This window comes from Idiotropiscis lumnitzeri, chromosome 4 (assembly GCF_059441095.1).
Source record: "Idiotropiscis lumnitzeri isolate Australia: NSW breed Sydney's pygmy pipehorse chromosome 4, RoL_Ilum_1.0, whole genome shotgun sequence".
NCBI lineage: Eukaryota > Metazoa > Chordata > Actinopteri > Syngnathiformes > Syngnathidae > Idiotropiscis > Idiotropiscis lumnitzeri.
This window is the reverse complement of record NC_142394.1, coordinates 27,363,169-27,376,500: the sequence shown is the minus strand read 5'-3', so window position 1 is coordinate 27,376,500 and position 13,332 is coordinate 27,363,169. Positions and strand designations below refer to the sequence as shown.

At 43.1% G+C, this 13,332-nt stretch overlaps 2 protein-coding genes across 3 annotated transcripts; both read right to left on the bottom strand.

Annotated features, from left to right (window-relative positions):
• Positions 1 to 474: 474 nt before the first annotated feature.
• Positions 475 to 4,959, bottom strand: lgi2a (leucine-rich repeat LGI family, member 2a). Of its 2 annotated transcripts, XM_088294681.1 has the most exons (8): positions 4,791 to 4,959; positions 4,561 to 4,632; positions 3,780 to 3,851; positions 3,634 to 3,705; positions 3,463 to 3,534; positions 3,231 to 3,397; positions 2,625 to 2,789; positions 475 to 1,441 (listed from the first exon to the last, which is right to left on the bottom strand). In XM_088294681.1, the coding sequence occupies exons 1-8, from the start codon at positions 4,955 to 4,957 to the stop codon at positions 624 to 626; spliced, it is 1,605 nt and encodes a 534-aa protein (XP_088150807.1). In that variant the 5' UTR covers positions 4,958 to 4,959; the 3' UTR covers positions 475 to 623. The 2 variants fall into 2 exon arrangements, with proteins under 2 accessions (XP_088150807.1, XP_088150806.1); XM_088294680.1 differs by lacking the exons at positions 4,561 to 4,632; positions 4,791 to 4,959 and adding an exon at positions 3,937 to 4,100.
• An 824-nt stretch (positions 4,960 to 5,783) lies between these two features.
• Positions 5,784 to 11,752, bottom strand: sepsecs (Sep (O-phosphoserine) tRNA:Sec (selenocysteine) tRNA synthase). The gene is made up of 12 exons (XM_088294041.1): positions 11,628 to 11,752; positions 10,836 to 10,951; positions 10,625 to 10,779; positions 10,397 to 10,515; positions 9,023 to 9,181; positions 8,793 to 8,946; positions 8,621 to 8,723; positions 8,413 to 8,542; positions 7,959 to 8,050; positions 7,475 to 7,568; positions 7,302 to 7,392; positions 5,784 to 6,241 (listed from the first exon to the last, which is right to left on the bottom strand). Exons 2-12 carry the CDS (start codon positions 10,947 to 10,949, stop codon positions 6,010 to 6,012), a joined length of 1,443 nt encoding a protein of 480 aa, XP_088150167.1. The 5' UTR covers positions 10,950 to 10,951; positions 11,628 to 11,752; the 3' UTR covers positions 5,784 to 6,009.
• Positions 11,753 to 13,332: the final 1,580 nt, after the last annotated feature.

The window sequence follows — 13,332 nt, the reverse complement described above, 5'->3', positions numbered from 1 at the left end:
AATTTTTTTTTGCGGGGTTTCTTAATAATAATCTAATATCGTAATATATTTAGTAATATTTCTGAATTAAGGTTTAGGTTCAGAAACAGGTAGAATTTTTTTTCTGAATCGTCACAGCTCTAAATTACAAGGCGTGGCAAATCACTATTGCACAAGTCAAATTAAAAAAAAAAAAAGATCTCAAAAACTTGATGGAAAAAAAATTGGGATTTTTTTTTTTTTTTTTTTTAATCAGCATTAAAAATCATCTCTGATTCAAATTTCATGATGACCAGTGTAATTAACTCATTCACTACAAGCCGAGTAAAAAAACGGATCCGTGACGTCTTTAGCCGTCAATGGCAGTAAATGAGTTAATTGTTAAAAAAATAAATAATGCAATTGTTGTATTTTACATGGATGTCTGCTTTGAAGAAAAAAAAAAAAGTCCCTTTCCAGGCTTGAGTATGACACTTTTCTGTAGTTCAGCAGCCGAACTTCCTGTAAATTGACATGAAACTTCCTGGAAATGCACTGCAAACGTTCTGAAAGTGGCGGCCATCTGCGAGCCAAATCCCGACACGTCACTCCTCATTCGCGGAAGACTTTGGATTGTCTGAGCCTGCCAATGGCGGCGCAGGGACTCACGAGCTCAAGTCCACGATGACGTGCTCCCAGATCTGCGTGCTCCCCTTGAAGCTGGACGTAAAGATGAAGTCCCGTCGGTCCGTGGACACGGCGGTGAAGGATCGCGGCGCCTGGATGTAGACCTCCTTGAAGCGCTCAAACACGCCTTGTTGCTCATCCCACAGGAGGATCTGCGAGAAGGTGTAGTCGCTTCCCAGGGCCAGATAGTGGCGCTCTTTGAAGGAGAACGGCTGCAGGATCATGGCGCCTCGCGAAGGTAGCGCCTGAATCTCAGAGAACTGCTTGGCGCCCCAGTGCAGCACTTTGGAGTCTCCGATGTAACGCGTGACGGCCAGGTAGAGCTCGTCCTTGATGCGGAAGTGCTTGACGGCAACCACGTCCTCCGTGTCGGGGATCTCGCCGTGGAGCGCAAACTTGCGGTTGCTGCGGCTCCACTGGTAGATGACGGGAACCTGCGAGCGGCTCGCCAACACCAGGTGCGCTTTCCCATCCAAGTCCAGGAACTCGGCGTCCGTGTCGCGGTACCACTCGTGAAGGGACTGGTAGGAATAAAAGCCGTTGTCGTTCCATTTATAGAGAGTGGAAAGGCCCGCTTTGGAGCTGTCGGCGATGACGAAAAAGCGGTCGGAGCCGATCTGGAACACCTCGATGTCGTTGGGTTTGGAGATCTTGGACACTTCGATGTCCTGGAATTTGGTGAAGGTGCTTTGGTCCTCGTCAAACTTGTAGATGTGCGAGCCGCCGAAGAGCTGAGCCACGATGACGAACACCTGGTCCTCGATCACCACCGACTTGCATCCCACGATGGATTGACCTGAAAAGAAAGTCGTGGAAACGAGACCGGGTCTAGTCCAAAACTTCACCGTGGCCCGTTGAGGCGCAACGGCATAAGGTTGCGCTCAAAATAAAGATACAGGTTTGACTTCAATGGATTGAGATCACAACATGGACTTGACAGAAAATGAAGGACCTAAATCTTGGTATAGACCAGGCGTGGGCAAACTACGGCCCGGGGGCCAAATGCGGCTCATTAAATGTTATAATCTGGCCCACCAAACTTGAAAAAAATTCAATGAATAAACCTTGTTAATTTTTTATTTTCTAAATACTGTGGTGTGTCAAAGACATATTTTGTTGTAATCCTTTTGTTCATTTGTATTTAAAATGTTGGGTTTTTTTTCTCAGATGAGGTGAGGTTAGCAAAATTCTCCATCCATCTGCTCCTGGTCCGGCCCCTCCGTCAAATTTTAGAACCCGTTGTGGCCCGCCATTCAAAAAGTTTGCACACCCCTGATATAGACTGAAGAATCTTATGATACTTGTTCTAAATGTATAATAAAATATATATTTTAATCAAGCTTTTCATACTCTTGTACCTAACGCAAATATGGTTGGTTCTTTTAGTTCATTGATACAGTAATCATTTGGTAATGTCTAAGGTTATTTGGAGTTAGAAATACTACAATACTAAAGGAGCTTGGAATATTGCGTTCGATTTGTGTTAAGGAAATGTTTCCGCCACAAGGTGGCAATGATGTTTCACGTTGGTGACCGGAACAGTACATTTCTCTTTTCAAATTGAGAGCAAATTAACTGGAACATGAAGGAACATGTGGACTTCTGCCCATATATATTATAATAATATTTATCAATGCTTGATTGTGTTATGGTGACTCCTTTGCGTAACATTGCATGCTTTCATTTTGTTACGTTTTAAGCAGAAATAAAGCATTAAACAACCTATCTTCGGGAGTTGCTGAATAAAACACATTTCAAGTCTAAACAGCAAGTGAATTGGAGTAGTCCAAGTGGCAAGACCGGCAAAAACATGGCTCATGGCGAATCAGGAAGTGCCCATGCGGACCCTTTTACGAGCGGTCGAGCAACCTAGCTCGGTGCTAACTGCTAATTGACAGCCGACCAATAGTGTTTTAACTTCATGAATGCTTCTGGACATCATATTTAATGGGCCGCTATGATTTGTTAGAGAAATGTACCTGTGATGTTATCATAAGTCCTGAAGTTCATTTCGATGTGGTCCCACTGGAGGACCATGCAGCTCTCCACGCCGGGAGCGGCGACCGCGACGAAGACGTCATTCTTGTAGCCGAACGTGTCGATGGACAGGGACTCTGAGCTCACGCTCTGATGCAGGATGAAATCTGACAAAGGCAATTCTCATTGTCAATGCTGAGTCATGCATCAAACGACAGCTCCCATTTCGTCGCCTCCGTCTGGTCACGTGACTTAAACACGCATTGCAGGTAAAAAAAAAAATTCAGCTCCAAATCGATATTGTTTGCTTTTAAAGATGCCGAAAACGGTCAGTTGTGTCACCACGGTGCTCACGATACTGTATTTCCAAATGCTTAGCAAAAGATGCTTAGCAAAGTAGCTAGCCGTCCCGCGATAACGTTCTAATGAGCGTTTTCCTGTCCTCTCGATTGGTTGGTCAGCGCAAGCAAAGTTCGACCGGTTAAATGTGTCCGTAGCGATCAAGACAGATAATCAGCATCTTTGTTGAATTTGAGTGTGCTTTTGTCATGTAATGAGCTAAACATTGATCCTGAATGCGGTACAAGTTTCGCACTGCTGTTTCTCACCCGTTGAGACGCACTCGTTTTGTAAGCTCATGTGGTTGAGGCGTTTGTCCTCGACGTCCTCCGGCCCGGCGCACGGCACGTCGGACACGGTGGCGTTGGTGGTCCGCAACCACGTCATCAGCCACTTGGCTCGGCAGTCGCACTGGAAGACGTTGCCTCGCAGGTCCCTGTGACGTTTTTGATGTTACAAAAGCAAAAAAAAAAAAATAGATCCGCACATGGCCGGACTTACAGCTCGATGAGAGAATCCAGCTCGCTGAAGAGATCCGGAGGCAGCGCGTTGATCTTGTTGTTCGCCAGCGACCTACAGCCGGACAACCAAACACAACAATCGATTAAACCTGCTGTCAGCTCTTTTCGTTAAACAAATCAAATTTAGCCAAATGGAACGTGAGGAACAAACAAGTGGGTGAGATCCCGGAGTCCCCGGAAGGCGTATTTGGCGACCGTCTCGATCTTGTTGTTCTCAATAAACCTGTCCAAGAACCACAACTTGGTCAGTTTGTTTCCCCAACTTCACGTAGCCTTCATTTCCCGCGACAAACTTACAGGTATTCGAGATGTGGAAGGCCAGAGAAGGCATCGTCCCTTATGGTGGTGAGTGAGTTGGAATTGAGAAGCCTGGAATAAAAGAAAAGACAGACGTTTCAATTTGGTGTCCATTCCATTTGAAACGCGTGCAAGCACTGTACATGTCGTCACACACATGGCAGCAGCACTTGGGTAGATTGATGGCATGTGGTGGCGAGCCAAAGACTTATGCCGCTGAGCTTTCAATAATTGCCGAGGTGTTAGTTAGAGGCTTCTAAAAGCTTTTAAGAAGCAATAAACAAACGGGGCTCCAAAGTTCTCCAAATAATCACATCAAAACCTTCATGTATTGTCTTTGCCAGGCATATGCACACAAAGCCACCAGGTGGCGCTCAAGCACATGCTCCTTTGACCTGGATGAAAAAACGCACCCCTTTTTCAACATTCTATTCAAATTCCCAAAACGGATTACCCTTTTAATTCCCCACTCTCATATATATACACATTTTTTTCAATTGAGTTCTACATATTTTATTAGTCGGAAAAAACTTTATTTTAGTCTCATTTTTGGTGTGTCATAGAGACTTGCAATTTAAGCAAGGGTGTGCAGACTTTTGATATACAAGGTCACTCCAATTGAAGTCCTTTGTTGTTTTATTGACTGAGTTAACAGAAATAAATTCATATTGCGTTATTTTTCTTAATTGTATAATTTCAGCAAGTGGAACTTGAACACCTGCTCACAAATTGTTATCCCACGTTCCTGATGAGTGAAAAAATAAAAAATAAAAGCTCTTACAGCAGCTGGAGTGACGGCATGTGTGAGAACATTGCCTCTTTGACCTCTGAGAAAGTGCCGTTGACGATGCTCCTGCAAGCACAACAACATGCGTCACCATGGAAATATGAAAAAAAAAATATTAGCGATGCAAAAACGTCTGCTCAAATGTCGATTTGCTCCGACTTGCTATCGTGTATTGAGACTGCGTCAACTCGCTGGTGCGGGCTCGGAGGACGGCGGGTACTTACAAAGAAATGATGTCGCCGGGGCTCGTCCGGGGGATGGAAGAGGAGCCGACGCAAATGATGGACTCCTTGGAGCAGCTGCAAGTTGAAGGGCAGCGGGCAGGCTTTTTCGCCAGGCTGCCGCACAGGCACACGCAAAGCAAAATCCAAAATGTTGCAGTCGGCGGCATCGCTGCTGCTTGGTTTGCATGTGCGACTCGGAACGAGACCGAGCAGGGAGGCTGGCGCGTTTCCACCCTGCACCACGCGACGCAGCACCGGACGGCAGCGAATCAGCAGCAAGCCCCCCCCGCCCCCGCTCCACTCCAACCCAACCCAACCCCCCCCCTTCACCGCGCATTTTTATTATTTATTAAATCAATCCTCCTCCTGCTTAAACAAGCAAGCACCGCAATACTGACAACATCACGACTGCCAAAAGCGAGCGGCACCAAAACACGAATAGGCGCGTTTCTTACTGGACAGAAAATAGCCCCCCCACAACGAAAAAAAATATATATATATAATAATAACAACAACAACTGCAACATATTGGCTGACTACGCAGATATGTCTATCTATTTGGAAAACATTGATTCCAACTTGAGCAGCAGAAAACAAACACTTAATGATCATATTTTCACAGCTTTTAATGGAAGGAAAGAAGAAATATGCAATGTGCATTTCTGAACAAAATAAATAGTTGTACATATGTAATGGCTTGAATATTATACCAATTCCAACTCAAATTTGGGTAAATAAAACGCACACCCACTCCTCAATCCTGTTCCAAAATGGTAAAAAAAATCTGAAAGATTTTGTTTTTAATAGTTTTATGATGAAAGTCATTGCTTTTTCTCTCATACATTTATGAAATAATCTTTGACGGATTAAATAGATTATCAGTATTCACTTTGTCTATGTGTGGCTTGAGAAAACCAAGCACCATACCTATGGAGTTCCACAAGGATCAATTCTTGGACCCACATTATTTTGGAACTACAATCATCAAGTTTGACACAATATAATTATTATTAAAAGACTGTAAAGTGAATTCAGAGATTTGTTTCTCACAAATACATTACACATGTTTTAAATTACACCACAACACTCTTCTATGTGGTCTGTCAAATTTACACGACACGATTTTCTCTTTCCCGGGAATTTAATGTATAAGGATTTTTTTACTGCGACTTTGCAGCATAAAAATATAAAATGGAGCTAAGTTTTTGGGTATTTAAATTCAACTTGAATTTGCCGACGGTTGTGGAGAACTACTTTGAAGCGAATTTGCCTCCTTACGCAGCGTCTTCAGGCACTTGTCCAGCCTTTTGATGCACAGCGCCACGTCATCACCGGTGATGCCCACGGCGGCCGCCGCGTTGAGGTACGGGCACGGGTAAGACTCGGAGTGCGACATGAACCCTCGAAAAGTGTGCCCGCCGATGCTCTGCTCCTTGCCCAGCGCTACCACCCTGCAAAACAGCCACATCCGAAGAATTACATGAACGACCTTGACTCCACTTTTCATGACGATTCTACGTTTGCCACCTCTGGATGAAGATATGAAAACACTTGATCGTTAGCCGTCCAACGTGTGTGGAATCGATAATTGGCAACAGCGGCGAAGCCTCAAATGCACCTCATTACAATTCTGCAGCCGTGACTCAACCGACTGAGTGAAATTCTTCACCTTACTGCAAGGAAAAACCGAGCAGCCGAGGGAACGGGCTGCCAAGCGGAGACGCAGGCTAATGTTATTGGATCGAGAGGACAGCCTTATCATCTAATGTCCTCCGGCGTATTTCGCACATCCATCTTTTTTTTTTTTGACAACGTAAAAGCATCGATTCTCATCTTTCGGGTCATGCTTTGCCCCCTTTTCCACATACACCTCTTACAATCTATCTTGCTTGATGTGTGTTAAAGATAATTTGGTCCGGGCACGTTTACAATTTAGTTAGCTTTTATTTCATTTGGACTTTTTTTTTTTTTAATTCAGTTAGTTCCAATGAGTTTTTAGAGCACTTTTGTTAGTTTATATTTGTTTTCAATAATGCTTTGTTTTAGTTTAGTTTTTATTAGTTTTGCTATTAGCTTTATTTTTTTATTTTATTTTATTTATTTTATTATTTTTTTTAAATATATGGCGGTCTTGTTGAGTGAAAATAAAGGTGACTTTTCAATAAAATAATTATATTATATTATATTCATATTATAATAATTTTATAAAAAAATAGTTATTTTAGTTGGTTATGGATTTTTTAAATTTTATTTTCGTTCTAGATTGGGTTTGTTACATGTCACAAAATTAGCAAAAATGTTGAACATTCTTTTCCAAAGTAAAAACAGATATCTGAAAGATTTTTTTATTGAACAAAGACAATCAGTCTGCTACAGAAATATGAAATTAGAGTTGATAATGAATTATTTATTTATTTTTTTTAAACACAGTTTCTCTCTATTGTGTTTGTCTTCACGGGTAGGTGTGAAACGCACCCCCGCAACAAAAACGCTCAATGGCAAAGTACCTACCTGGCTCCTGAAACTTGGCGAGTAAACAGCATAGCACCCAGCTGAGTTGGCGCCTGGTCGCAGGCGGCCCGCAGTCCGTCCAGCGACATGGCTGCAGCACCAAAACACAAAGTGAACATTTAACAGCGCGGAAAGCGCCGTCAGAGGTGCGCTGACGTAGGTGTCGTGCTCACCGAGCGAAATGGGGTTATGTGGCGTGTGAAGCAATCGCTCGCCGTGCGCCGAAGCCAGCTTCTTCAGTTGCTCGGCCAGGAGCGCGTAAATCTCCTGCGAGGAAACACACACAGGACACACATAGCATGGCAAGGCCGAGAAAAAAAAGAAAAAAAAGAAATAGCACCACTCGCTTTTCTATCCCTTTATTGCTTATCAAGCGATTCTTCCAGCTTTCAACCCATTGAAAAATCGACCTCAAAAGGATTTTTGAGAGCTTCTCAGCTCAGGGGTGATGCCATTTAAAACCACGAGGGGAGTCTGCTTCATTATTGATGCACAATGCGGGGCGAGACGCAGCATTAGTGAGCCGTGATGGCATCGGGTCACCCGAGGGGAAATTCCTCCTTATTATGGAGTAAGATTCATCACATTTTGGGATTCTGATTCAAAGTTCATGAGCAATATTGTGTTCCCCCCCACCCCACCCTCTTTCCACCTTACCTTCCTTTCTGACAGTAGCTTCTTATAGCCGCTGGCTCCCAGCGTGAGAAGCGTGATGAGAAGGTCGAGGGAAGGCGACGCAGATGCTCGGCCTGGACAAGCAGGTCGTTTACGGACAAACAAAAGAGTAAAAGTTGTCATTAAACCAAATTAAAAACAAAGTTTGTCACACTGCATCAATTAAAAATGCTGGTCCGTCTTGGCCACATGGGGGCAGTATAGGACACGCAGAATTAGAGACAAAATGACATTTTTTCTCTCATATTATTGCTTAACCATTTGGATTGTGCTTAAAGGGTGAAAGCAAAGCAACAGAGATGTTTATTTCAGCAAGCCTTTTTTTCCCCCCGACTTGTTCAACATGCATGTGACATTATTTTGCTAAAATAGCCCAAGGTCAAAAATAAAACCAACAAACAAACAGACTAAAAAATACACAATGAGCTCACTCGACCTGGGTAAGTCTTGCTAATCTCCTGTACGAAGGCTTCGTCAAAGCCGGCGATTATGGCGCCCCCAACTGGAACCATGAAGTTCTTGTCCAAGCTTTGGACGAAGGCGTCGATTCGTCCGACACGGGCTCCCTGGCGGACAAACCCAAAAACGGATTTGAATATGCAGGCGGTGCTCACATGCGTGACAGATATCATAATCATACGAACCTGTTGGATGAGATGCATGCACTTGGATGACTGCACGCCGTACGCGTTGTTGACTATGTGCGGGATGTCATATTTGGCACACAGGGTGGCCAACTCTTCCAGCCTGGCAACATTAACAAGGATGGAACACAGGAGAACAGTTCCAATCGTAAGAGCTGAGTGCGCGGCTTACCTGTCGGGCACTCGCGGCGCAAAGCACGACGTCGTGGAATGGACGCACAGGACACTCTCGGGTCCCAGCTCGCAGATTTTGCGCTCCACCTCGTCCACGTCCGTCCGCAACTCGTCGCCCTCCAGCACGTTCTCCACCACGATGGGCACGAAGCCTGTGAGCGACACGCACGTGCACGAGGAGGTTTGAGCGCACGTGGGTGGGCGAGGTCTCCCGGCGAGCGAAGTCACCTGCTGTGATCATGGCCTTGAAGCAGGACTTCTGGTCGATGCGCGGCCAGACGATGTAGCGGGCATTCGGGCGCCGTTGCCGCAGGGTCAGAAAGCACAGAGTCAGGCTCATGCCGGTTGCCATGGGAACCACAAAGCAGCTCTTCACGCTCCTCACGCCTGTCGGAAACATGACAAACGGCGGCCGACTGAATGGTTCCATTGAATTGATTCAAGGGTTAAAAGTAAGATGGAGGTCATGAAGCAGCAGATGTCGATTTTTTTTTTTTTACCACGTTTAAGTGTGGAAAATGGAATTGAGATTATCGGTTTAATTAATAAATACTGATGTTTTGAAATTGAAGTTTATGAATTGATTGAAATAAACAAGACTCGCTCGAGTAGGATGGGAAAGCGGCGGCCCAGTGGCAGCATGTGGCTGAGTATTTAAAAACAAACAAAAAAACATTTAAGATTTAATATAGGGTTTTCACAAAAAAATGAGACAAATGAGGAAATAAAATCCACCCAAAAAAGGGGAAAAAAACGAACTAAAATACATAAAAAAAAGGAAAGAAAATCGAATGCCGAACTGCAAATATGCATACTGTAATTTTAAGTTGCAAGATCGTAATTTTTCAGTTTTTTTTTCATATTTGAAATAAGACATAATATTAACATTTATTATTATATATTTATTAACATTTCGAGTGAGTTGATATTTGTGTGGAAAAAAATGCTCATATTAAATCCTTGCACTTAATTTCTATTTGTTGTTTAGCAATGTTGTGCCATCCTTGAATGGGAATTTTTATGCAAAAGAGCTCTTTGTACTGGCGGGGAAAACGTTACGGAATAGTTATTTTGTTGTTTGTTTGTTGTTGTGTGGTTAGGATAGTGGATCTTTTTTTTTTTACTTGCATTGAGAAATGCATTATAAAATATACTAAGAGCACATATTTTGCACAGCTCTAAACTGGCATCTTTTAAAAATGAATAAATGTGAAATGAACCTCGAAAAGTCATTAATGAAATTAATTGGCAAAGTTGAAAACAAAGGACATTTTTACTGTAATTATAGTTTGTTTTATAAATTTAAGCTGTTCTTTCAGTTAGTCAGTTTTATTTTTTTTTAAAGCATTTTCGTTTCTATTTTATTTTCTTGCCGATAATGATTTTTTAATTTTTTTTTTCTTATTTAATTTTTACAATAAAATGCAATTGAACATTTCCAAATGACTCAAATATTAGTTGTTATTTGAAAGTTTCGAGAGTTAATCCAGGTAAATCAAGTTCAAAGACTTGCATGTCATTTCATCAGTATCTAAAAAGTCCAAACTTGACACCATTTGGGTGCACATGAACCAAATGTTGTGTTCGCTGAACGTCACACACCTGCCATCTTCAGAATGTCCAGCACGAGCGAGTTGGTCAGCTTATTGAGCAGACTGGAACCGGCAGCTTTGGGCTGAACGGCTGCAATGTCACCTGAGCGGCCGATGCCGTGGATCAACCTGCGTGTTAAAAACAGTGACGATGGTCTGTTAACACCATGACTTTCACCTCGCTTAAAGAACATCTCCGAGTCGTGTAACATCGTCTGCCTGAGCCCAGCAGACGGACCTGTAATATCGTCTTGCCACCATGTTGGACACCACGCGGCCTTCCCGCTCGCCCACGCCGCAGTTGCCCAGAAAGTTGTTGCTGTCCATGACGGCCAGCTCGTTCAAGAAGAGCTCGACGGTGGCCTCGCTCCATCCTTCCTCCGGACACTTCCCCTGCGAACGAACAAATGATGTCAGATGAGATAAGACGAGGCGAGGATCGCCCTTACCTGCTCCAGCAGTCGCCTGATGAGCTGCTCGTGGCTGCGGCGAGCTTCACTCGCCTGTCGGATGTACGACGCTGACACCAATTTCTCGCTCAGCATGAAGTTTTCACTGTTCATCGCTATTTAATGCAAGTTATGTGTTAACATAAAATAATACATGACTGAGTCGAGCCGTACATAATGACGTCCCTCGGTAAGGAGTGTGCAATTGCGTACAGATTCCACAAGATGGCAGCAGAGAATCATAAAGCATAAACGCCATGGTTTTGTTTTTTTCCCCCAAAAAGTATCTATCTATCTATCTATCTATCTATCTATCTATCTATCTATCTATCAATATCAACCAATTAATCAATCACTATAAAATTATTAAACAAAGCAATTTATTACATTCACTAAATAACAAATGCATTTCAGCACACGTTTAGAACAATTTTGTCTTCTTACATAGTTTCTTAGTTAATTTCACTTTGAGATGCACTCAAGGACCGTCAACAAGGCAGGACATCTCAAAAGCACACGAAAAAAATATATTATTGGCGAGAACGAAAAATAACATTAGCCTGCTTTCGCAACGACAACGAGTATCACTTTTCATTTCCAAATTGAACTTAAAGGTGGTGGACAATCCGATCAAGCAGCAAATGTGCATTTAAGTGACGATCCTTTGGCTACATCAACATTTTATAGTGTTTAAAAAAGCACAACCTAGTCACCATAAAACCCTTTATAACTAGCAACAAATAACCTTCGCAGAAGGGACATTAAATTAAAAAAAATAATTGTTTTGATTACCTCAGTGCGGTAAAGTCGCCGGTGCAAACGCGGAAGTATCTGGTTTTGTTACGAGAGTCACGTGACCAGCTGTTCTGAACTCTTAAAGGGACAGCGTCCAATTTGACGTCAATCGACGCTTTATGGCCAGATTGATATCTGATTTACAAATACATACGATACAATAATACCAAACAAATTGTTCTATTTGATTACGTGTGTGTGGATAGGGTATGAACTTCAGAAAATTAATTCATTCGTTTGAATCCCAATTTATTGATTTATTTATACAATACTGTATATAACAATTTACAAAGATAATGAGAAAACGCTTATATGACAAAATGACAAAATTGTTCTCAGTCCTGTCAGTCTGCTAGGTAGATTCGGGACGAGAAAGACGGCAAGTTGTTGGCATAGCAGGTTTTCTCACACAACAGCTATGCCAACATCTTGCCTTCCTTACTGGACCCATTCCCAATATTCCCAATATTTGAGGTGCCATTCGTTGATTTTCTCCCAATCTAAGAGAATCTGTGCAAAGATACATTATTTTACTGCGCAAATTAATGATATAACGTGAACGAATCAATGCCGATGATTTACCTGTTAAGATGTTTGGCGCAATTGAGCCACCGTCGTAGTCCTGCCTCAAAGTGAGCCTCCGAGAAGAGTGCGAGGAAGTTTGACAAGATCAACTCGTCACCGCCCATTTGTGTGCATTTGAAAAGCTGCTCGACGTGCCGCTTGAGGTCCGTCAAGTCACAAAAGAACGCGCATGCGCTCGTTGGGCGTCCAGCAGACTTGGAGAATCCCGGGAGTCATGGCCAAACCTGCCAAAAACTGTTCCAAGTCTGATTGTAATAATCAAAACGTGATCGTGACTTCACCGTGGGGTATTTCCACCTAAAGTCATTTGCTGATGAGGAGATTTGCTTCATTCATGAATCACTCAATGATTCAAAAAGTGTCTAGACCAAAACGTGAGGACGAAACAGGACCGGGTAGTACTGTAAACGAGCAGAAAACGTGAATTGAGTCACAGTGTATTAGTTAAGTGGGTCATACTTTTTGAAAGACAATGGCAGGAGCATAGATAGAAGTGGATGGACTAGATGTCCTTTGCATAATAACAAAATCACATTCCAGACTCTTCCAACATTGATGACTCACTAATTTCCCAAGGTGTCGACTTTGCCACTCCCCGAGTAGGCAGCACATTATATGGGTCATTTTTTTTAATCTGTTGTTTTTTATGGTTACCACCCAACAGCAATCAGAGAAGTCATGTCATCATGACAAATGACATCGGGTTGTCCTAACCCCACATTCAGTAGGATTTAGGTCTGGGTTCTGACCAGCCTTCTTTCTTTTTGGTCACACGCTCCCATTCTGTTTCTCTGGCCATCCAGCTCAGTAACACATGTACACCAGCGACTTGTGAGTCAGTCCAAGTCTGCTGAGGCCCTCATTTTCATGACCACCCAGCCGCCCCCTCCAAATAAAACCATGACTCGACTTGCACTGTAGCCTCCCTTGAGATGTTTTCTGCTGAGTCAAACCCAAGCATGCCCCGTGACGGCAAATGAGCAAAGTCGACTCAATAGCCAACCGGCCCGTGTGTTGCTAACTTTGCCCCCGAGATCGTGCGTTGCTGACTAATCGCTGGCAAATAAGCACTGAATGAGCTGCCGTGCCATAAAATGAGAAGAAAATTCTCCAGACA

Bases quoted from the DNA above. Each gene is read 5' to 3' on its own strand.
- lgi2a (XM_088294681.1), bottom strand. From the start codon at position 4,957: ATGCCGCCGACTGCAACATTTTGGATTTTGCTTTGCGTGTGCCTGTGC. The intron at 3,398-3,462 runs GTAAGTCCGGCC...AAAACGTCACAG, and splicing joins CTGGATTCTCTCATCGAGCT to GGACCTGCGAGGCAACGTCT. The intron at 2,790-3,230 runs GTGAGAAACAGC...TGCCTTTGTCAG, and splicing joins AAACGAGTGCGTCTCAACGG to ATTTCATCCTGCATCAGAGC.
- sepsecs (XM_088294041.1), bottom strand. From the start codon at position 10,949: ATGAACAGTGAAAACTTCATGCTGAGCGAGAAATTGGTGTCAGCGTCG. The intron at 9,182-10,396 runs GTGTGTGACGTT...TGTTTCCGACAG, and splicing joins GGACATTCTGAAGATGGCAG to GCGTGAGGAGCGTGAAGAGC. The intron at 6,242-7,301 runs GTAGGTACTTTG...GCTGTTTTGCAG, and splicing joins CGCCAAGTTTCAGGAGCCAG to GGTGGTAGCGCTGGGCAAGG.